Source organism: Cygnus atratus, chromosome 1 (assembly GCF_013377495.2).
Source record: "Cygnus atratus isolate AKBS03 ecotype Queensland, Australia chromosome 1, CAtr_DNAZoo_HiC_assembly, whole genome shotgun sequence".
NCBI lineage: Eukaryota > Metazoa > Chordata > Aves > Anseriformes > Anatidae > Cygnus > Cygnus atratus.
The window spans coordinates 205,500,447-205,522,875 of NC_066362.1; the positions used below are offsets into that span (position 1 = coordinate 205,500,447).

General features: G+C 49.8%; 2 protein-coding genes across 2 annotated transcripts in view; both read right to left on the reverse strand.

Annotated features, from left to right (window-relative positions):
• Positions 1 to 1,046: 1,046 nt before the first annotated feature.
• The window catches only part of CAPN5 (calpain 5), a 46,272-nt gene continuing 24,889 nt past the window's right edge, over positions 1,047 to 22,429 (reverse strand). Inside the window, exons 4-13 of the mRNA XM_035560502.1 lie at positions 12,475 to 12,683; positions 11,515 to 11,707; positions 10,813 to 11,006; positions 9,895 to 9,972; positions 8,934 to 9,129; positions 7,985 to 8,107; positions 7,271 to 7,467; positions 6,790 to 6,911; positions 4,114 to 4,250; positions 1,047 to 4,027 (exon numbers count right to left, since the gene is read on the reverse strand). Coding sequence (XP_035416395.1) covers positions 3,845 to 4,027; positions 4,114 to 4,250; positions 6,790 to 6,911; positions 7,271 to 7,467; positions 7,985 to 8,107; positions 8,934 to 9,129; positions 9,895 to 9,972; positions 10,813 to 11,006; positions 11,515 to 11,707; positions 12,475 to 12,683 — 1,632 coding nt within the window. The 3' untranslated portion in view covers positions 1,047 to 3,844. The remainder of the gene's footprint in view (positions 4,028 to 4,113; positions 4,251 to 6,789; positions 6,912 to 7,270; positions 7,468 to 7,984; positions 8,108 to 8,933; positions 9,130 to 9,894; positions 9,973 to 10,812; positions 11,007 to 11,514; positions 11,708 to 12,474; positions 12,684 to 22,429) is intronic.
• OMP (olfactory marker protein) lies at positions 18,074 to 18,553 on the reverse strand. The gene has a single exon (XM_035560503.1). It carries the CDS (start codon positions 18,551 to 18,553, stop codon positions 18,074 to 18,076), a length of 480 nt encoding a protein of 159 aa, XP_035416396.1.

Sequence of the window (22,429 nt, forward strand, 5' to 3'; positions counted from 1 at the left end):
GAAACACTTAAGGATTGGGAAACGGTGCTGAGGCTTTGCCTGCAAGCTTAACTCTGCCCCTGCCCAAGTTTGGGGTAGCGTCCTACCGTCCTCCTTCTCAGAAAGGTGGGGTTGACTTTTAATTGTGCCATGAAACATCAGCAGGCTCCCTTGCTTTGATAAGAAGCACGGTGTTTTAGCTGGGGGATGTTGCAAGCCACACCTCGGGGTGTTAACACGAGGTGTTTCTAAGCTTTGCCCACCTGAAGTGTGCTTTGGCTTTGCTTTTCCCAAGGCTTGTGTGGGCTGAAGCACAGCAAGGGCTACGTGAGCCTGGAAATTAATTGGGAAAGGGGTTGATGCCCTTGGAGATCCTTCCTCCCTCCTCAAAAATCTCTTTTTTCAGCCCAAAGTGTGCCGGATAGCACCTGAAACAGCATCTCCTCCTGGAGACAGGGATAGCTGAATTTTTGGTGATGCCACAGAAGTAAAGGATAGTGTGAGGGAGCCTCCATCCCTAAAGGTGCACCAGGAACTCTGCTGAGAACGGGGGAAAAGCCACATCACGGCCACCCCGTCCCTTCCCCAGCCCTTAGGAACTCCCTGCTGCCTCCCGGCCCTCTTGCAGGAGCCAGCTGTGACCAGACGTCGCTGACTTGAAGCCCAGCACCGATGATTTATTTATGGCCACCCACCTGGGTCCATGCCCAGTATCGCTCAAGCCCTGCTCTGGGTGTCTGTGGGGTCTGCCTGTGGGTATTGGGGTGGGAAGCCGCAGGACAGAGGGGAGAAGGGTTCCAGCCCCATCTTGTGGCCATGCTGGGATGTTCCACCTCGGAGATGCTTTTGCAGATGGAAAATAGGCCTAACATGACAGTTTTGGTAGTTTAATGTTAACAAAGAGAAATTCCTAGCAGGTCGCAATGCTGGAGGGGTGAGGAGATGCTGCAGGACCCTTGGGGAGCCTGGGATGGGTCCAGTGAACCAAGCACATTAATAAAGCTCGGCAGGGCCACCTTGCACCCATCCGAAGCTTTCTGGAAGAACTCAGAGGCAGGGATTCTGAATAAAATATACCCAATTTATTTATAGGAGGTTTACAGCTGTACAACATTGGCTTTCTGTTTGGCCTGCTCTCTGATCTTGTGCAGCGTGACACATCAGTGCCTTTGGAGGTGAAGACAAGTCATAGCCTGGTTTAACACACTCACAACACGAAAAATAAAAAGGATTTCACAGAGTGCAATGGCAGGCTACTTGCAATCAATGAAATGATTCATAAAAAAATGGAAGATAAATCAGAGATATGTCCTATGCCATCTCGGGGGGACTGGAAAGTGCTTAGCAGGCTTATCAAGAAACCTTGAATATTTCCATTTGCTTCATTCAAAGAGAAAAGGCATCGAGAATCACAATGGCATTTCAATAACTGCCCTCCTCAGTCCACTCTACAAACAAAAGAAAAAAAAAAAAGATATTTTTTGTCATTCCCTTGGAAATGAAGGGGGAAAGAAGGCTTCTAACTTAATATTTAAAAAAAAAAAAAAAAAGAAAAAAGAAAGAAAAAAAGAAAAAAGAACAGAACTATTACTAATATTAAAAACTTTTGGTCCTGATATGGCAAGATGATGATTTTTTTTTTTTTTGAAGAAGGTATTAAAAAGCTGCCTTTCTTTATGGCTTGATTCTCTGTAGAAGGAAGGAGCCTGGCCATGGATGTCGGGGCATCGCTACCCCCCCAGCAAGCTTCAGCACCGCTCCTTGGGGCTCACAGTGCGGTTTGCCATTTTTGGGGGGACCCCGGCCTAAAGGCTGAAGCGATGGGCAGCCTGATTTCCTGAGAAAACGAGGCTCAAGCAGGCACACTGGCTGTCCCCACCTGCTGCTGATGGTGCAAAGCTCCTGTGACGTTCCTGTGATGTTCTCCTCCAGATCAGTGGCTCTTCTCCCTCCTCTCCTGGGTATTTCCAGGCATCCCAGATCCTCTCCTAAAACCTAAAGCAGACTTTCTGGCCCCACAGTGCTGCTTCCACTTATTTTCGGTGATGAGTCCCATGCACAAACCCAGGACCAAATCGGAATAACCCTCGATCATGCTGCCCAAAATCCAATTCGTACCCTTAGGAGCTTGGCAGCTAACGATGAGGAAAGGAGAACAGCCTACAAACATCCATGAAGTTGTACCGGGTGCTTCAGGAGGCACCAGGATTGGAGCTGGCACCTAACTTGACTTTGGGAAACAATTTACCATGTTACAGACCTAGCAGATCTTTAGGGACTTTAAAAAATTACAGCTTTACAGCACAAACACGGGCATTTAGCAGGATAGACAGAAATCCTACTTGCTGTAGCAGTAGAGGGCTTGCGTGTTCACTTGTCCTTGCAGCCAGAGGACTCTGCTCAGGCCAGGATTTATCATGATTGCCTTCTACCTACTAAAAAAAATCCCATTTACAGGAAGCATTGCATCATGTGTGTTTCCTTCCCCTTGCATCATGTGTGTTCCCTTCCCCTTGCACGGAGGTGACTGCAAAAGATCTACATGTTAGAAAATCATGTCGAGTTCACAGAAAAACCCTTACCTCACACCATTTTGAAAAGGCACATAAAAAACCCTACACCTAAACAACAGAAGAAAAAGTGCTATGCAATGTGCCTTGATGAGATGGGGCAGACGAGGGATTTTTTCCTTCATCTGGGTTGTTTAAATGAAGCTGGATTCTGCCACCCAGTGGAACAGGGAAGATAAACCCAGGGTTCATGGCAAACAGGAGCAGAGCATGATCCTGCACACTGCAGGACCGTGCTCAGTCCCCTGAAAGCGTGTTTGGGTTGCGCTTGTGGGACTGACTTTAGCCCAGTGCAACTCATCCTCCAGGCCAGCAGATGGAAATTGAAGGTGGAAGATGGACACTGGTATGAATTAAATATTTCTAGCATTTCAGGCTGCTCTGGGAGTAGTGCTCCTCTCCTTTAGCACAAGATAAAACCCCACGGCTTTCAAAAAGAACTTGGGAAAGTGAAGCACTGAGAAACGATGCGATGGAGATCTGTATGCAGCAGTAAAGCTGATGCCCGTTGAGCAAAGCTTCTCATCCATCGGACCTGATGCTCTGGACTTTGGAGGAACTGTTCTCCTCTTACCTAAATGTTGAATGTATCCATCAAACAACCCAACCCCACTCAACCAAAAGCCAAATTCAAGCTCTAGAGACAGGGACTGCACGAAGCAATGGAGACAGCAGGCACCACGGCAGTTTGAGAGGCACACACAGGAGGTGAGACCAGACCGGCTCAAAAACCTGGCTCTGGAGATCAGCTGTCCTGCCACGGTCGTTGGCATCTTTGCATCCTTCAGAAACCCGGAAAACATCCCAAAAGCCCCAATCTATTTTTCCACTTCTGCTTTGCTGACGTGGCCTCCTCAGATAAGCGATTAAATGGCAATTCGCGGGGAGAGGACTCCCCGCGCCCTACTCTAAACCCAAGCAGACACATTGGAGATGCATTGAAGCGGCTGGTGGCACCACGGCAGCCACACGTGCACGGTGGCATGTGCGTGCCACCCCTGTGTAAACAAAGAGCACCCGGGCATCGTGCTCTGGCTGTCGGGACACGCAGAGATGCCCCGGGGTGCGTGGCGGTGATGGGGCTGCAGAGGACGCCGGCAGAAGGATCGTTGCGGTTCCCCCAAAAGGCACCATTTTGAACATTGAAAACACAAATTTGGCTCCTTTGAGTGGAATGCATGCATCGTTCATATACACTTGCAGGTGGTAGAGAGGCTGGGTGTATATATATGCGTGTGCACGTCTATATATGTATATATATACATATGTGGCAGCAGAGAAGAGTCCTTGAGGGCTCAGACATTGGTGAGCACGTTGCTGCTGAGCAGCCTCACGGCGATGGTGCCAGGCAGATCATTTGATCTCCTGTTCCCTTTGTCCTGGAGGTGCAGCGTGTGCACTGACTGCAGGTCGCTGGGGTCTCCCGTGAGTGCCACCTGGCCCAAGAACTCGTCGCTTATCAAGTTGTGGTTCCAGATCTGGAGAAACAGAACAGGTAAGGGAGGATCCTCGAGGGACACAAGCAACCTTCCCACATCAGGAAGGAGAAGGGGTTTGCTGGTACCTGAACTATGATGGGTTGTCCTGGCTTCTTGCGGTAGAAGAGGCCTTTCACATCGAATTCTGGAGACACCGTGTCCTTCTTCACTGGGGAGCGAACCTTTTGCCCTTCGCACTTTATGATCACGTAAGGGTCAGCTCCTGGTGAGAGAAAAGGGAATTTATCCTCTTTTTTTTGTATCTCCTGCCATTTCTCAGAGCGCTTTCCCAGGGACTGCATGCAGCAATTTTCCTCCACTCCCCACCAGAGGAGATGGATATCTTTTGGATATCTCCAAAGATGATGTCCATGAAGCTCTGCTGCTGGGCTTGGAGTTACCCCTGTTAGGTGACATGGTCACCCGACGGGGTGGTGACTGACTGCTGCGATGTGGCCACCTCTTCTGTGACCACATATTCTACTTAAGCCCTCCTTCCTCACTCTGAATGCTCCTTGCCTCTGGGATTAACCTTTCATGGAAGACACTGTCATGTTTATGTCTCTCTAACAGGATTTGCTGAAGGTTGGTGGAAATAAAGCCATGGAGAAGAGAGCTGAGCTCACGGACCTTGTTTCATGCAAGGAGACACCAAGAAGAACCAAAAGTGCCTGCAAAAACCCTCTTGCTCCCACTGCAGCTCATATACTCTGGAACCACGCTTGGTGTTAATTTAAGGTGAGGACTAGCTAGCTCAGCAGGGCATATGTTTTTCACCTCTGTGCACAAATCATTGGCACGTCTTAAATTCCTCCCAGATCGAATGAGACTCAAATGCCTTTCAGGATAAGGACTAATGCTGGGGTAAGAAAAATACTGGATGATTAAGGTGATGAGAGACAGCACAAAGCTGGGCCAAAATTACATGCCAAGATGTGCTAAGCTTTGAGATTCAAGAAGGATTTGGGCACTGATGGGGAACCAGTGACAGAATGGGGAGCCTCAGGATGGAAATATATTTAAAAGGTGTTTAAAATAGTGAAGATGGCTCTCGGAGTATTTGTTGTGAGCAAGAATTCAGGGTAAAGATCTAAATGACAAAAAAAGGAAAGATCATTGGTGGTAGCAAGAGACATGGGGAAGAGAAAGATTGGACATTGAGGGGCAAACAAGGGAAATGAGTGGGATCCAGAGGAGATTAATTAAACTGGTGAGTGGGAAGCCAGAAGAGATGTTAATGAAGAATGTGTACCAGGTCAGTGGGAAAGGAAGGTTATAGCAATATCCCATCTGGAACAAGACACTCGTGGGGAACAAGCAGGCACAAAGATGGGGAGATATGGACAGGAGTTACCAAGTTCAGAGACTACCAGCTCACAGCCTGAGCTTCTAGGAGAGAGGAAGAGTCCCTCATTAGACAACACTTTTCCCTTCTGAAACAAGTACAGGTTCTGGGAATTTCAGTAGAGAGTGAGTTACTGCTACGGAAATTTAGCTGCCAGATGCATTTTCTCACCATAGTCTTTAGTGGCTATGATGGAAACAGACCAGGTGAACATGTTTTCTTGTCCAAGGGAAATGTGGAAATGAGGAGAAACAAACCACCCCCTCCTGAGGGCCAGGGATATAAGAGTCACCTCTTCGATTGCCAGACCACCTCTTCACCTTTTTTCTGTTTGTAAGGTCCCGGCTCCCCCAGTAAGACACAGCTGCTTTATTTCACAGCTGTTTTTCCAAACTGACCTTGCTTTTGGGATGTCTCATAAAATCCTTGTATTCCATCATAGCTGGAGCCAAATTCCAGTCTGTAAATCACTGTTTCCAAAGCAGTGTGAAAGGACTGGGCTGGGAGTTGGGAGAGATACCATTGCACTGGAAACCACCAAACCAGCAGGCTGCTGGCGGTGGGAGCTGAGCAGCTGGAACACAGCTGGGAAAAGCCATTCCCAGGAGCATCTTGCTGAAAAAAAATGTTTTATGGCTCCAGAATCCGCTTATACCCCTGTCTGAAGGAATCATGTTTCTCTGAACAGCTCAGGAACTTTTGGCTGCAGATTTCCCTGCATTGCTACAGGCACACTGAGAGTAACCTGAGAAGAAAAAAAAACAACCTACCTAGGGTAAAATTCCCTCCCTGAACACTTTTGTAGGAAGACTTCCTTCATGGCATGTGATAAATAACGTGAAGACTACAGCAAACATTAGCCTGTACCATGGCTTGTCCGTCCTTCCTACTACCAGGCCTTTAAACACGATTCCTGACTTTTACAACTGCTTGCACTCAGGAGAAAAGCCTGGAAGATTATAGAACCACTGCCAAGGGCTTTTTTGGGAGGCTTTCCCAAGAATCCTAGCCAACAGCTTAAATAAAACAGCTCCCATATCATGTCCACTGTAAGAAGTGAGATTGATTCCCCATGGAGATTCTCCATGGACTTTAAGCCAACAGCTTAAATAAAACAGCTCCCATATCATGTCCACTGTAAGAAGTGAGATTGATTCCCCATGGATTGATTCCCATGGATTGATTCCCCATGGAGACTCTCCATGGACTTTCTCCATGGACTTTCTTTTCTCTGGCATCTGAACCGGACACTTTCATTGAAAAATGATGTGAGGATCATTTATCCCAGATGGATATTTACCCATATCATAAATCCCAGCTACCTCCCACCTGGTGAAGCCACCTGTGTCTTCTCCCCCTGAAATGACCACCTCCCAGCTGCTCCAGGACTACATGACAGGCAGAGAAAGGCCATTACCTCCTTGGGAGTCCTGGTTCCTGAGCCCAGCTGCAGCAAGGACGTGGATCTGGGACACCACCTGCGGGTAGCCGCACATCCCACTCCAGCAGGTGTGCGGTGGCTCATCCAGCATCAGCTCTCTGTTGGGGAGAAACATGTAGCCTTTGAGACATGCCCAGCCTCACCTGATGGGCAGGCCAAGGAGTTGTCTCCAGCAGGATGGAAGGACTATGAACCATCCGCTGCCAGACTCTGCTCCCTACTCTGACCTCCCTCTGATCCTGGGGTAGAGAAGCTCTCCCATGTCATGCTTAGAAGCAGAGTGGGAACTTCTCTGTAAAGAGAGCAGTAAAGATGCCCTGTCTGTTGGCCACCATTGGAAAGAAAGCCAAGCAGCAACTCTGGGTAAAGCTACGGCCAATTCCTGCCAGGGTAACCACATATAAAAAGCTCAAGGCTCTCTCCAAATTGCCAGTTCCTCCCCATCACCGCTCCTTACCGGCAATCTGAAGGCACATCTGTGAAAACCCTGAGAAGGAACTCGCCCTCGTGCCCAGGGTCAAATGTGGTGGGGATGATGACGTAGCGGCCTTCCTTCAGGTCCGTCCTCAGGAAGACGCTGCGGGAGTTGATGTAGATGGAGCTGGCCACCTTCTGCTGCAGGGTGTGCATGCGGTAGTTCCTGTTCAGCTCCACCTGGGCACAGACCACAGTGGGACAGTCAGCAGGACAGCACCGAGGGAAAACATCCCGGTGTCCAACTGGGGGGAAGACAGCAAGGGTTGATCCCACAGTGCTGGGAGGGCTGCAATTAAGAGAAACGGCAAAGTGGTGCCAAATAAGCTGGATGGAAAGTGGGCTTTGATGTGGCTCTCACAGCTCTGGTGGCTTGTAAACTCGTTCTTGTTAATTCCAGCTTGACACTGGAGGCCCATCAAGCTACATTTGAGGGTCAGTCTAGCAAATTTCAGCATTCAGAGGTGACAGACTAACCATTGCCTTTAGCATGGAGAACCTTTCTGTGCTGTCACTCCTCACTTCTAAAATCTCTCACCATCACTGGAGGGGGGCAGGCTGTGCTGAGGACACTCATGGGGGCACACAGAGTAATGATTAAACATTATACCAGTGCTCATGCAACACTGGGGTAGCACTCTGCTACTAACAAATTTACTGAGAGGATTCGGGTTGACATGCAGGATCCACTGTCTACCTTATGGATATCAAAGCCTATGGCCAAGTTCTCTCCTTTGCCTTCTTTGCGACTGGTCCTTTTTGGCTTCTGCTGGATGGAGATCAGCACTTCATCTTCCGCCTTCTTCACATCAAACACGTACTGGAATCAAAGAGAGGAAGGTGAGGAAGGACACTAAGACAGGAGCACTGGGCATGGGTGGGGGTAAGCCCATCTTTGAATTGCTCTGCAGAATCCAAGGTGTCATGATGAAGTCTTATACCAGAGCACTTCATCCCTTGCAGTCTGCCACAAGTCCTCATACGAGGCATGGAAGTAAGAATTATGTTCACAGAGACCTAAAAGAAAGGCTAATAAAGAACTGGGAGCTGAAAACAACTCTCCCACATTCTTGATGACAACTCCTGCAATGGACAAGAGCATCCTTTATCTTTATGTTAGATGAAGGACTTAAAAAAATGTGTCTCATGTTACAAAGAATCCCAGTTCAGAGCAGGACAGAAAAACTTGATTAACCACACAGCAGGGCCTTTTCTGAAAGCTCAGCTAGAAGGAAATGGCCCTACAGACTGCATCTGTCCAAGAAAATTTCACAGTGTCAAGGTCTGAAGAAAGAAAATGGGATTTGATCATTCAGGCATCCAAATAGTTGGAAAGGGTTCCTGGCCTTGTTTAACTGGCATCAGCTACCACCAATACCATGTGGCACAGTTTGCTGTTTGCTTGTGCCAAGGTGCTCTACACCAAGCCCTTGGAGGTAATTTCCCTACTAAGAGGCATAAGGTTAGAAGAGTTGGCCTGGATGCTGGTCATGCTGTGCCCAGGGGTCTCAGCCTGAGAAAGGTCACCTTAAATCTACTGGCATTGAGGTCTGACAGCTGTTTTGGCCTTCTAGGTCCCTGTAGGATCTTTCAACCCTTGGAAGCATGTGTGAAGGCTCCAGAAGGTCCTACTCTACGTGACTCACCTGGGGGTTCTGCAAAAAGGTGTTCTTGTGGTTGATACAGCCTCCACTGCGGTTCTTCAAGGGGTCTTCACTTCTGGTCCACGCCCCATGGAGCACGGCCTCTTCCCAGGTCTTATGGATGCTGAGGTAGGATGTGTTGATGAGACGGCACTTGATGATGTCTGTGAAGTATTTGCAGAAGTCTTCAAAGGTCATCCTAAGTCAGAAAGGACAGAGTTGGGTTATGCTGCTTTGTTCCCCTGAGCAGTACGTTGCAGGGAGTTTCCTGATCACCTGTTAGAGACTGTGTGTGGGTAGCCTCTGATGGCTGACACCAACAAAGAGGTGGAAACACCTTTCCCCATGCAGTAAACAGTTCTTTGGTTCATACAGAGGAATTACATGTTTTAGAGTGGTGGAAGGCAGAGCAGTTCTCTTCCTCCATGGATGGGTACACGTGGTATTGAAAAGTGTACCTGGTGAGACTGTTATGTTCAACAAGTTTCCAACTGAAACTGTTTGGAACCGGCGTGATACTGAGCAGCTTGCAATCCTAGGGTCGTGCCCATCCAAAGCTAATACCTGCGGGCTCAGTTAGGAAGCTTCACTAAAGATCCTATGGCTTGGAAGGCTGTTTGCTCTGGATGGTTGCACGGAAATGGAAATTGTGTTCAGCTTTGGGCCTCTCACTACCAGAAGGACACCGAGGCCCTGGAGCGTGTCCAGAGAAGGGCTCCGAAGCTGGTGAAGGGCCTGGGACACAAGTCCTGTGAGGAGCGGCTGAGGGAACTGGGGGGGTTTGGGCTGGAGAAGAGGAGGCTCAGGGCAGACCTTATTGCTCTCTGCAACTGCCTGAAAGGAAGGGGTGGGGAGCTGGGGGTCGGCCTCTTCTACGATTTTATGATTCTATGACTCCCATGCTTCATGGAATGGGAGGACTCTGTGAGCATAGCCCATGGCAGCAACCCCAGGAGGGACTCACCAGAACTCTCCATCGTCTTCCACCGTCATCCCCATCTTCTCTCTTTCACTTTTGCTCACTTTCTGCCACTCCTCAGAGCTGTGGGAAGAGAGCAGAATCATTACTGCGAGGGCAAGGGGCAACAGAATTCAAGGGAGTACTTGGCCTCAGAAGGATCTGAGGGGCATGAAGCATATAAAGCTCCAGCCATGCAACCGGTCCCCACACTGCTCTGGTTAGCTTGTCTCCCAGACATGGGGGGAGTGCAGGATGGCTCGGAGAAGCAGAGAATCACAGAATCATTAGGGTTGGAAAAGACCTCCAAGATCATCACCCGACTGCCAATGTCACCCACTAAACCATGGCCCTAAACTTTTACTTCCTTCCTGACCAGTGGAGCTGAATCCACCCTATTAGTAAGGATAACAAAATGGACACCAGCCACAGCCTCTGGTTACACCAACCCTTGGTTATCCATCCCATCCCATCCCATCCCATCCCATCCCATCCCATCCCATCCCATCCCATCCCATCCCATCCCATCCCCGGACAATGTAGCAGCCAGCAGTGGTAGAGGCTGACTCTGCTGGGTGTTAGTTTGGCTGGAACAAGACTTGGAGTGGAAAGGTGAGGTAAAACCATCCTTCACAAGAGTGAAAATGCCAATGATTTCACCACAACACCCATCAGAGCCTCAATGAGAAGGTCTGCCAAGCTCATCCACCCTCGTCTTGTGCTCTTCAGGGACCCCAGGACAAAAAATAGCACCACCCAACTGAAATAGTAGGTTTAGGACATTGGTTGAAGCAGCATCTCACAACTGCTTGTACAATGTTATCTTATGGGTGTAGATATAGCCAAATTGTTTCATGCCTCAGGGCCTGCTCTACTCCAGCTTTTACCAACAAAAAAGGTGCTACTGCTGCCTGTCCCACTCACGTGTCACTCCAAGGTCCGTTCCACTCTCGTTCACCCCACGGGTTCCGCATGCGGATCATATCCAGCTTCTCCGACTTGAAGAAGGAGAGCAGGCCGTGACCCAGGCGGACCTTCCTCACGTCTGTCACTGCGTACGCGTGGCCCTTCACCAGCCCACAAGCCAGGCGGGCCTCCATGTCAGCCGCCGATGTGGCCTGGGCAGGGGACACAAGGAGAAGACACCGATGCTCAGGGAGAGAGATAGTTGCCTCCGCAGAAGTATCAGATGTTGTATTAGGTACTAGATCCTTTCTTATCTTCACCCGTAGTGTGAGGTTTCTGAGCTCCCTTAATGTCAACCGATAAAGCTCATCTTACTGGTTATATTGGGACAACTGGCACCCAATGTTTGTGGAGAACTCTGCATGCAGACACCAAAATGCTTTTTTCTGGAAGTGAATCTTAAATTTAAAGCATTTAAATGGTAATTTGATAGTAAGTGTTTAAATGGTAATGGGATAAACTTGGGCTTTTGGACATAGCAATGAGGACTACATACGGTTGGATCCAGGCTTGAGTCTCTTTGTCATCTACAGTAAAGAAGTAGGATTCCTTGGCCACAATTTTTCTGATCTAACTTAATGTCTCCAACAGGGTAAGACAAACAGCACCCTAAAATGCCTATTCCCATGAGATCACAACCACACAGGCAATGTTGCTTACTTTGATGGAGCAGCTGATGAGGCCTCCCCGGTTGTGCACCTTCAACACACGCTCAAACAGGAGGTTTCGCTTGGCTTCATCGGTGATGTAGTCCCCTTCAGTCAGGTCAATTGGTTCAGAGACCCCACCAGTAAAGTCTACCAGTGCATCTGCTGTGTTGCCTCCATCAAGGGCCTCGTAACAGCCTGACAGCCTGAAAGAGGGTGAGAGGAATGGCACAACAGCACTAGCTTGGATTTTGAGAGACCTGGGACAATTCTTGAGGCAGTATGGAGAACAGACATTTGTAGGAAGTCTTTCAGTAGGTGGAGACAGCAAAAAAAAATTGATGAAAAAAATAGGATCTGTGCTGTCTGCAGTGCTTTTGAAATCCCGGGGATAGGCGTTATTTAAATCGAAGTGGAGTTGGAGGATATTTTGCTCTGAAGGTAAATCAAGACTAGTGAAGGGTTTTTCTTCCAATTTCTGTATACCTGAGATATGTCCCACTCCTCCCCAGGAAAGATGCTGTTTTGACAAGACATCTGTTCCATTAGAGGCTAAAGCAACCTCAAATTGTTAAGTTCCAGTTTTTGACTAGGCCTTATACACAGAAGGGGAAAGGGATGAGGCTGGATGTGGAGACCATGATCACAAATATGCCCTAACAGACTTTGGTCTGCTTCTGATCTAAAAACTGATGCATCCCCTTGAAGAAAGGATTATCCTCAGCTCATACAGAAGCAGGAAAAATCACATTGCCTTCCCATACCAGTGCCACCTCTGACACTTTGTTAAGTAATAAAAACAAACTCTGAAATAATCACCTACAATTCCTACTTGGCATCAGACACCTGTGGAGCCCACAGCATTTTGTCACTACAACCATTTTCCACCAGTATAAGCCAACTGATGAATGAACAGAGAGGAAAACCATAGTGTGCAGGTCCCACTTTGCTCTGCAACTGCCCAGGTACCTACTTGGCATAAGCTTTCTCCACCAAGGCGCACCAGAACTCATTCCTGGAGTTGGAGTGGCAGTAGATGAGCTGGTTGTGGAGTGTGGGCAGGCGGTCATCTATGACCACATCCAGCCACTGCCCGAAGCGCCAGAACTGGAAGTGGAAGATCCCTGCGTAGCTCTCCGGTTTCTCGGGGTTCCACTCCTGCTCCTTCCAGTCCGGGATGACCTGCGTTCAGCACGGGGAGGAGACAGAGGGGAGACGTGCACCCAGGTTATTCCCTTTTTTGTTAGGTTTAGTTCCCATACCAGACCTAATGAAGACAATATCAAAGATAAGGAAGAATGTGAGGGAGGTGGGCTTGCTTACAGCCCATCCGGGCAATATTCTGGGCCTGGCTCTTCCAAGGCAGACTAGATTTGCAGCTAAGGATCTCTCACAGCTCTGTTTCTGTTATACCTCTCCTAGGCCTTGTTCTTATCATTTTACCCTGGAAATCTGCTGCCATCTGCTGCAGACAGGCTTTTGGAACAGCAACCTTTTTTTTGTCCTTGATCTGACTAGGGATGGCTATTCTTGGGAAAGTGTTTACAATAGAATTGAACAGTTGGAAGGGACCTACAAAGATCATCAAGTCCAACCGCCTGACCACTTTAGGGCTACCCAAAAGTTAAAGCTTATTACTGAGGGCATTATCCAAATGCCTCTAGAACATTGACAGGCATGATCTCATTGATGGCTATTCTTATGACCAAATTTTTGTGAATTTTAGTGTCAGAAGGGTACCGTTAAAATCTTTCTTTGGTCCTCTTTCTTGATTCTGGTGTGATTGGACTGTCCCAAAAGCAAGTATTGTACTCAGCTACTGGGTGGTAATGAACAGGGAGCATCACTCTGTGTACATCTGCTCTACTAAAGAAAAGTGGGAGAAAGCAAGATCCCATCACTGTAGGGTCCTCATTCATCCCTGGTAAGAGCTGCCATAGTCATCCAAGCAAGCACAGGGAGATCATAGAATTATTAAGACTGGAAAAGACCTCCAAGATCATCTGGTCCAACCGTCCCCCTACCACCAATGTCACCCACCAAACCATGTCCCTAAGCACCACGTCCAACCTTGCCTTGAACACCCCCAGGGACGGTGACTCCACCACCTCCCTGGGCAACCCGTCCCAATGCCTGACCGCTCTTTCTGAGAAGAAATGTCTCCTCATTTCCAACCTGAACCTCCCCTGGCACAACTTGAGGCCATTCCCTCTGGTCCTATCACTGGTTACCTGTGAGAAGAGGCCGGCCCCCAGCTCCCCACCCCTTCCTTTCAGGCGGTTGCAGAGAGCAATAAGGTCTGCCCTGAGCCTCCCCTTCTCCAGCCCAAACCCCCCCAGTTCCCTCAGCCGCTCCTCACAGGACTTGTGTCCCAGGCCCCTCACCAGCTTCATAGCCCTTCTCTGGACACGTTCCAGGGAAAAGAAGGACTGAGGTGACAGAAACACTAAAGCAGTTGAGGGGTAGAGGTAGTGCAGGTTTGGTGTCATGGCCATCGGCACTGTCAGTGGGACAAGGCAAAAGCGATGGGTAATTGCCACAGTCCGTAGTCTTTCATGTCTGTGAGCACCATCAGACAGAAAATCCACCCAACAGCTGAGCCAGAAATGGATACAGCCATGCACAGCTGCTCCTTTTCAGAGGAACTGCATTTTGTTTAGAAACAGGACAGAGGCACACAACAAAGAGTTTTCGGTGAGGGTGAAGATAACATGGTCCTACATCATGACCAGGGTGGGCTGTGAGGCCCTGTGCAATTAATGGGGTCGACAGTTAACAAGTACTGACCGATGCAGCTGTGACTGACCGTCGACTCCTTCACTTCTTGACTTAACTGCTTCCCAAGTGTCACGACCTAAGAGATGAAAGGCCCTAGTGTGCCCATGGGGACAATAATTACCAGAGCATGCTCCAGCACACCTAGATAATCACTGCCTGTCCTGTGGGGACAAGCTGTAAGTGTTGGGGTGGGACAGGACAGGATACAGCTATGGGAAGAGGCTCTTTAGGAAGTCCCAGGCCATGGTGAGACCCCAGCACCAGGCCTTGGCCCTGGTTCAGCTGCTGGAGCCTTGTGCTTTTTGGTGGTTGCAGCTACAACTGCAGAGAGCCCTCCCTCTGGACAACCCCCCCAGCTCCTTAAATACCAGAAATGATCCAGCCCAGGACTTTTATTGCTTCTCGGAATTAAAGACAATTGAAATATTAATGACGCCATCAGCTCCCTGAGCTCACTGGCACTCTTGAGTTGTCTGGATCAATAGAAGCAGAGCAGACAGAGCCATGAACAAGAGCCACTTTTGGAGGGTTTGGTGTTTTCCAGGAGTGCTAATAAAAGATATGCCCCAGACTCCCTCTGGGACGCTGCCAGGGAAGGTCAGACCATCACTCCCCATCGATTCCCTCCTGACTGGCGCTCATGCTAATGAATTGTCATAGAGGGCCATTGTGCTAATCAACTCGCTATTAATGTGGGCTTAGAAATGATTACAGCATTGACTAAAGGCAGCTACCGAGCCAAAGTTGGTAGCTGCCACTTCCAGCTGGCTGGTTCTGAGGGCTGGCACTGCCATCAGCGGTGGCAGGAGATACTGGTCCCCCACCGCCCTCCTCCACCTTCATATGGGGACAGTGCTGAGAGCATCCTCTGCTGCTGGTGGCATCAGGAGCTGTGGTTGCACTGTGGTTGCAGTTTTTACACTGACCAGAGGGAAGATGAGGGTCCCTCCATCTCCTCCACCCACTGCCACGGGTGTCTGTGGCCATGGACTGGCATGGTAGGGCAGATATCTCCCCAGATATCACAGAATCACAGAATTGCAGGGGTTGGAAGGGACCTTGAAAGATCATCGGGTCCAACCCCCCTGCCAAAGCAGGTTCCTATCTCCATCCTTTCTCAGAGGACTCTGGAGAACATGGCCTGGACCAGGGGTCCTGCTGAGTCCTGGTCTCAACTTGGTTGTGTTGAGGCACTGAAGGTGACATCTCTTCATTCACACAACTGTGCTGCTTTTTGCTTAGGGGCTCCCAAAATCTGGAGCTGTAACACTTTTGTAGGATAAATTTACAGGGAAAGGGCACAGAAACAGGTAAATTGGGAGCCCAAAAATACCAGGTTCCAGATCTAATCTGTAACGTTTCCCTAGGCCAGTTTAGGGTTTTTCTTATTTTTCTTAGGAATGGCTAATTAAAAGAGAAGGCACCTGTGACCCTGGAGAAACATCTGTGCCTCGAAGAGGAATTGGTAGAAGTTCTGCTGCGAACTTGCCAGCTGAGGAAGGGGAGGGAGGGACCCTGCTGTGCTGAACAAACCAAGATGAAATTCACCTAGGAGATGGGACAGAGTGGTGTACCTGAAAGCCCTTATGGGCTGCTGAAACTGTGTGGGGTGAGTTTCAGTGAGTGTTATAACGTGGCTCATCTGCCCTATGGGAGAGAGAAATCAGAGTGACCCACTCACCTCCCACCCCCAGCTCTGGCAGAAAGGTGAGATCCACCTGAGGAGCATTTTTCCTCCTCTGCCCAGTTTCAAACCCCTCCACAGACCGACCACAAAATGCTCCATTAATGCTCCAAGAGAGGAAAAGGTTAAAGTTCATTTTACTTTTCACAAGAGAAGAAGGTGCTCAGAAATACCAACAGTGACTTGGAAATTAGTGGGTTCTGCTTTGCTGCATGCAGGACTGGGGCAGCTACCAAGAAGGGCATGAAGAAAACACACACAGCCTCAGTCCTTACGGGGAACCCTGTTGACTAGGCTTTTATTCACTCTGGTACATCAATACCAAGCAAGGGACCTACTGCAGGAACTCTACCCAAGCAACCAGCAACGTAGCGATGGCGTGTTGTGAGACCTGGCGTGCAAAAACCCTTTTGGAGGTTGACAGTGAGTCCTGTTATTGGGTCTGATGTGGTTTGCAGTCAGGAGCTCTGCTCTGGGATGTACAAGGACAGGTCTCCTGTAAGAAGGTCTTCTGGGACCCTAGAAGTGGGTTTGGCCCACAGTAAGTCCATGCTATCGCCAAGCAGAGATGGATCCCCTTTTACCTCTCGTCTTTGGGTCCAGCATTTTGGGGTCTAAAAAGCAACAACAGCTTCTCCAGCAGAGCCCATGGCATGGCTGTGGGATCCAGTGGCTGCTGAACTCAAAGTTCCCACCATTTCTCCAGCACATAGCTTGCTGAAATCTTCCCATTTGTCTTCCCCTCTCTGTCTGACAGAGGTGGTGTTTATCATTGTATAAGCTATCATTGGCCTGGGGAGGACATGGACTCCAGCGTCTCTGAAGGCTCAGAAGAAGAGCTTGGACTCTTTTTGGGATGGCCCCCACAAATCAGTAGAGCATGGATATGAAGCCGTCTCATCCTGGCTTTCCCATCACCGCCCTCTCCTCATATACATCAGGAAAATCACCGTCCATACCCTAAGGAGTGCTCGCTCACATTTGGGTGCAATCCTAGCAAAACCTGCAGGACCAATCATAATAATACTTGACTCTTTCAAAGCACATTTCCATCTGTGGGTCTCAAGAAACTCCACCAAAGTATCCTTCGCTTTCTGGTGGAAGGAAAAGAGCATGTCCAAACTTAGCAGTTTATCCACAGTCATGGGACAAGCCAGACACATCTCCTGCTCCTAAACTTCCAGAGGTACTCTCTACCCGCTCTGCTCCCACAACCACCCAGGCACCAGTCCCTGCCTTGGCATTCAGAGAGAGGAGGAGATAACTGCCTTTGGAGGACAGCAGCAGCCTCCTTATTTGTGGTCTGTGAAGTGCTCTGCGATCTCACTGCTCTCCATAGATGCTCGAGGATAAATATATTCCTGGGTGTTTTGAGGCCACAACAATGCACAAATTGGCTTTGCTGCAGGGGACTCCCTGCTGGCTCAGAGCTACAGCCTGCTCTGAGCTTCTGGCTCGCTTGCTCGGCTCTGCACACACATGCCTGCTCCAACCCTTCCCAGTACCAAAAATCCCCAGGCAGCACAAGGTGGGCAACAAGCTGAATCCCACCTCCCCAGCTGGGCTTCACGGCACGGTGAACCTCCACAGGACCAGTCTTCAGAGACATTGAGCAGCCACAGTCACTGCCAGCACTCAGCATCCTTGCAAGAAGTGCTCCATCTCCAACAAGCCCCCTCTTTTGGATGGTTAGGGTGGAAACTGGAAGCCAGGGCTCTCCCCAGGTTCGTAGCGTGGCAGGTTCTTATTCTTACATCAGACTTTTTGTATCCAGGTGCCACGGTTGGAGGGGTTAGGGAGACAAATATTTCCAAGCCAGCTAAACCCTGCCAGTCAGGCTTGGTGAATCCCAGCTGAATTCACTTATACTTAGGTAAACACAGCATGGCTCATCGTCCCTCTTTCCCATCACTCAGACAGGCAAGAGCATGTTTTGGGAATGTTTCTCGGGGTGAGGAGCTCCCCAAGCACCAAGCTGTTCTCCACTTTTTTTGTGACGCCATCCTTCATTGAAGAACCCCATAAAAGCAACAAAGAACTGAACGAAAGAAAGGAAAAAAAAAAAAAAAAAGAAGCATAGCTGGAGCAAGAAGGGCCAGGCAAAAGGGAGTCAGGCTTTAAAAACGATGGAGCCCTTCAGCTGAGCAGGTTCAAGGCCGTCGGTGAAAGCGAGGAGGAAATACATCACCTTGCGGATCCTGGCCAACTCCACTAGCCGCTCCCCAAACTCCTGGGCATCGGCCTCATTGCACTCCACTTCCTTGGCCCCTGGCTTCTTCCAGAAGATGCCCACGGGCTCCAGCAGCTGCCGGTTCATGAGGTGGGTGAGATCGGGAGTCCAGTGCTGGGAGGTGCCTGTCACCGTCACCTTCCCACATTTCTCCAGCTGGATGTCCCAGCGGAGGAAGCGCAGGTTGTGCTGCCGGAGGAAATCCACCCGGTAGACGTGCTCGTTGGGCTGCAGCAGCTTCTCGCCGTCCTGTGGCCTGCCTTTTTTCTGCTGCAGGCTCTGAACCCTCAGTCGCATGCAGCGCGTGAGCTGGTCATCGTGGACGAAGGGCAGCTTGAGCTCGCCTGCCTCGGCTGCCATCTCCTCTGCGGCTCCTCTGCTCCGTCCCCGGCACCGTTTGGCTCCCAGATAGGACACGCAGGGGGGAAAAATTCTGGTGGCCCTTCTCCACGGTCCCAGCGGTGCTAGGCAACCCGGGCCAGTGACGCAAAACGCCCTCGGGGGCTTCCTCTGGGTGCCCTCCCGTCTCCTTTGCAGAGCAGGAACCGATGGTGCCGCTGTGCACGATAATCTATAGGGAAGGGATGTCTGATGTCAGCCTCCCTGGCAACCTCCCTGACAACCGCTCCGGCAAGCTGGAGCAGGGCTCGTTAGCCCTAAACGAAGGTGCACAGCCAGGGCAACCATCCTGCAGGTTTTGGCAGCGGTGGTTTTCTCAGCACATGGATTTGTGGGATAATCCGAGTTGTAGAGCCTCTGGAGGGGTCTGGTCCAAACCTCCACGCAAAGCAAGACTTCACGGTTAAATCAGTGTCAGACCGTGACATGCTGGAGATATTTCCTTTTTCCCTTTATTTCTAATAAAGGGAAAATAATAAATATTTCTATTTCCCGTGTTACAGCTCGTGCTGTTGAGTTTTGCTCTGTGATTGTGCTCTAATTTGGCTCTGTCTGGTCTGCATCCTCCCTTTTGGAAGCTGCAGACAGCAAAAAGCTTCTCCTTCATCTTCCCTTCTCCCACCTCTCTCAGCGTTTCCTTGCTTGCCCTGTGCTCCAGCCCTGACCATCTTGGTGGTCTCCTTCAGGTGGTCTCACTCCCATCTTCCAGTCTTCTGGAGACCCCCAAACTGGACACCGTGCCCAGATGGGGATTCACAAGTGCCAGATGGAAGGGAAGAATTTCTCCTGCCCCGCTGGCTGTGCTCATGCCAGTTTGTCCCCATGTGTGGTTGTCCTTCATCTCTGCAGGAGCTCAACTTTGACTCATGGTCAAGCTTCAGGACTCCGTGTCTTCTTCTGGATGGTGCAGGTGTCCCCACATGCTGCAGCAGGAAGCCTTGGGGGACACCAGCACCTCAGCATAAGTCTGCCTGCCCTCAAATGGACTGGACTGATGCTGGAGAGGGTGCTCATGTGTGGACCTCACCTTGGTGCTCCCGGGAACTGGACTCGGACACAGTCTGGGTGTTGCAAGACCACTGTGCCTAACCTGGGATCCCTCATTCCCTAAAAACTGCTGGGCAAGGTTATATGGGGCCCACCGGTGCTCTGCTGGTGGGTCCTCCAGGCAGAGGAAGGGGGGTTCTGGGTAACGTGTTCCTCGTTGCAGGGTGCTGGGTGCCTCCAAGAGGCTGTGGATCCCAAGGAGAGGTGCCACGTCGAGCCATGCCCCTCTGCCAAGATGTACCATGAGACGATGGCTAACCCACCATCATGGTTTTAGGAGCACCATGGAAAAGGCCTGACTCCTGCAAGTGTGACCTGGTATCTTTTGGGTAAAGTCACTGGTTTGGACTCTCAGAGAGTCCGGGGTTTCATCACAAAGCTTCAGAGGGAACAACTTATGGTGCCGTGTCCTTTGGTTCTCCCCATCCTATTTGTGACTCGTGTTGGCTCCTGCCACAGGATGTGTTTGCAGGGCCCTTTGGGAGCTCAAGCTGTGTTAAACAAACTCCAGGAAAGTGCTTTTCTAAACTATTTTTACAAAAGGCACTACCATCACTTGCACTATGTCACACAATTCAACTTCCAGAAGAAGTCCCCAAAAAAGGCCACCAGAAGCTGCCCTTGACCAGACAAGTCCCAGGCACCAGGAGCCCAAGGTGGGACATTTTCCTGGGATTTGTCCTGTACTCACCAGTCCCCTATCGCTCCTTAAGACCCTGAGAACAGAGGCAAAGAAGCTAAGGGTTACTATTTGAAGGGGCAAAGAGAGGTCTGAGGAAACCAGCCCCTTCTTGCTGTCCTCTGAGCTTTTGCCTCACTTGTTTATGAGCTTTAAAACACCTTCAGCACCAGCTATTGAACCAACCCTTGGGTTTTACAAGTTAAAAATGCCTTCAGGTAACCCTGGAGGCCTTTCTGAGCTGAGATGCGTGTGGCAGTGCTTTGTGGTCCTCGGTTTGTTGGATCTTTTACCCTCAGATCCAACACTGCCCTGGAAATATACGGGAAGGGAGCAGGAGAGCAGGCTAGCTGGTGATGTAGAGGGGTCCAAATCACTTGGTCTCCTGGTTCCGGTCCCTCTGCTTTGATTTCTTTTCAGAAGAGCTAGATGTATCTGAAAGACCACAGCTGACATCTAAAACCATGTAGAGGCAGACAAGGCTCAGGAAATTAGAAAACTGCTCTCAATTCACTTCCAGCCCCTAAGTCCCACCCAGTGACTCAAACAGCATGGGCTTGATGAGGAGGAGGGACACGGAGGGAGCCTTGGGGTGACGTGGGTGAAAGTGTGAATAAAATCATCTCTTGGTAAACATCAGGATGTGTTGGCTTGTCCTGTTCCCTGGAAGAAATCCTCCTTCCCATCACTTGCTCATGTTGGGAGGAAGAGTTTTACTGCATGCAGTGGAGCAAGGGACACATGGAGCAAGTTACATCCTGGTGTAAATCAGGATTACATTTTCTAGGAGCAGTGGGAAACCTGGACTGATACTTCAGTGATATTAACACCTGCATCCGCATCTTTCAACTCCTCATGAACTCTGAACCAGAAATATTTTGGTGTCTAATGACAGCTGAAGAATTTAGTGTTTGGCTAAAGGGGTTAATCTGTGCGCTTGACTTCTCCCATTGTGCTCTAAAAGTTGCTGCTGCTGCAGTTTATAGCCACAGTCACTCCTTGCAGGGCAATGTTCATCATGAGCTCTTAAAGGAAATGGTGAGCAAGGGTCCTAGCTAATTCAGAAGTCTCCAAAACCAGAGCCCTGCAGTGAATGCCACAGCAAAGTGAACATCACTGGGCTCGGGGAGAGGATCACAGCTTTTGGTTTCGTTGGAAAACAAACCTTTCTGACAGAGAGCAGGATGCAAGGAGGCAGGTAAAGAAGAGCCTCTGAGGGTTAAGGGCATGGAAAATGAGAAGTCACAAACACCCACAGCAAAATCGCCAAGGGAGGAAGAGCAGTGCTGCCGGCAAACCGAAATAATGAGGCGTCCAAAGGGACCTGCCTCCTGTTTGGTTGGCACCTCCCAGGGCAGGGCTGGAGGTGAATGGTGAGCGGGGAGGACAACTCACCGTGGGGAGGAACAACCCAAACAACGACTTGCACCACACCAGTAACAACAGCCACGGCTGGCACAACGGCCACGAACAGGGGGAAACCTCACTGCTTATCCAGGAGCCAAAAACAGCCGTCCTCTTCCCATATAGGAAATATATATAGGAATACATAGGAAAGACTTGAATTTAACAGAAAACAAGGTTGCTGCAACAAATTCCCAAGGTGGAGCTCAGTGTTTATGACCACAAAAGCCACCCGCAGCAGCAGAGCTGATGCACAAGGTGGAGGCAAAACCTTTGGGTCTGCTGCAGTAGGAGGCTGTGGGTGACCCTGCCAACCCTACAAGGCTTTGGTGGCTGCCTTTTTGCAGTAAAAGCTAGAAAAAGGGGCTTGCAACTTGCTGGTCTCTTGTGCTAGGATGAGACTCACCTGTACCAGGGACTGAGGGCTACGTTTGCTTTGCCTTTCATAGGATTTACTTCTTCTGCCACAGAGGACGTGGTAGAAATGAGCGCAGGCTGGCCAAGACATGACATTGAGCACCTCCTGCCCCCCATGGTCTGTCCCATTTTGCAGCCCCTGGCACTGCTGCAGCTCCTCGGTGGCTTCCTGCCCCGTGACAGAGCAGCAGTGCTCCCTTCCATCCATGGGACATGCCAGGGACACATGCTTTGGAGAATAATACCCCTAAATCACCCTACCTGCCCCAGTGCAAGGTGGCTCATCACCA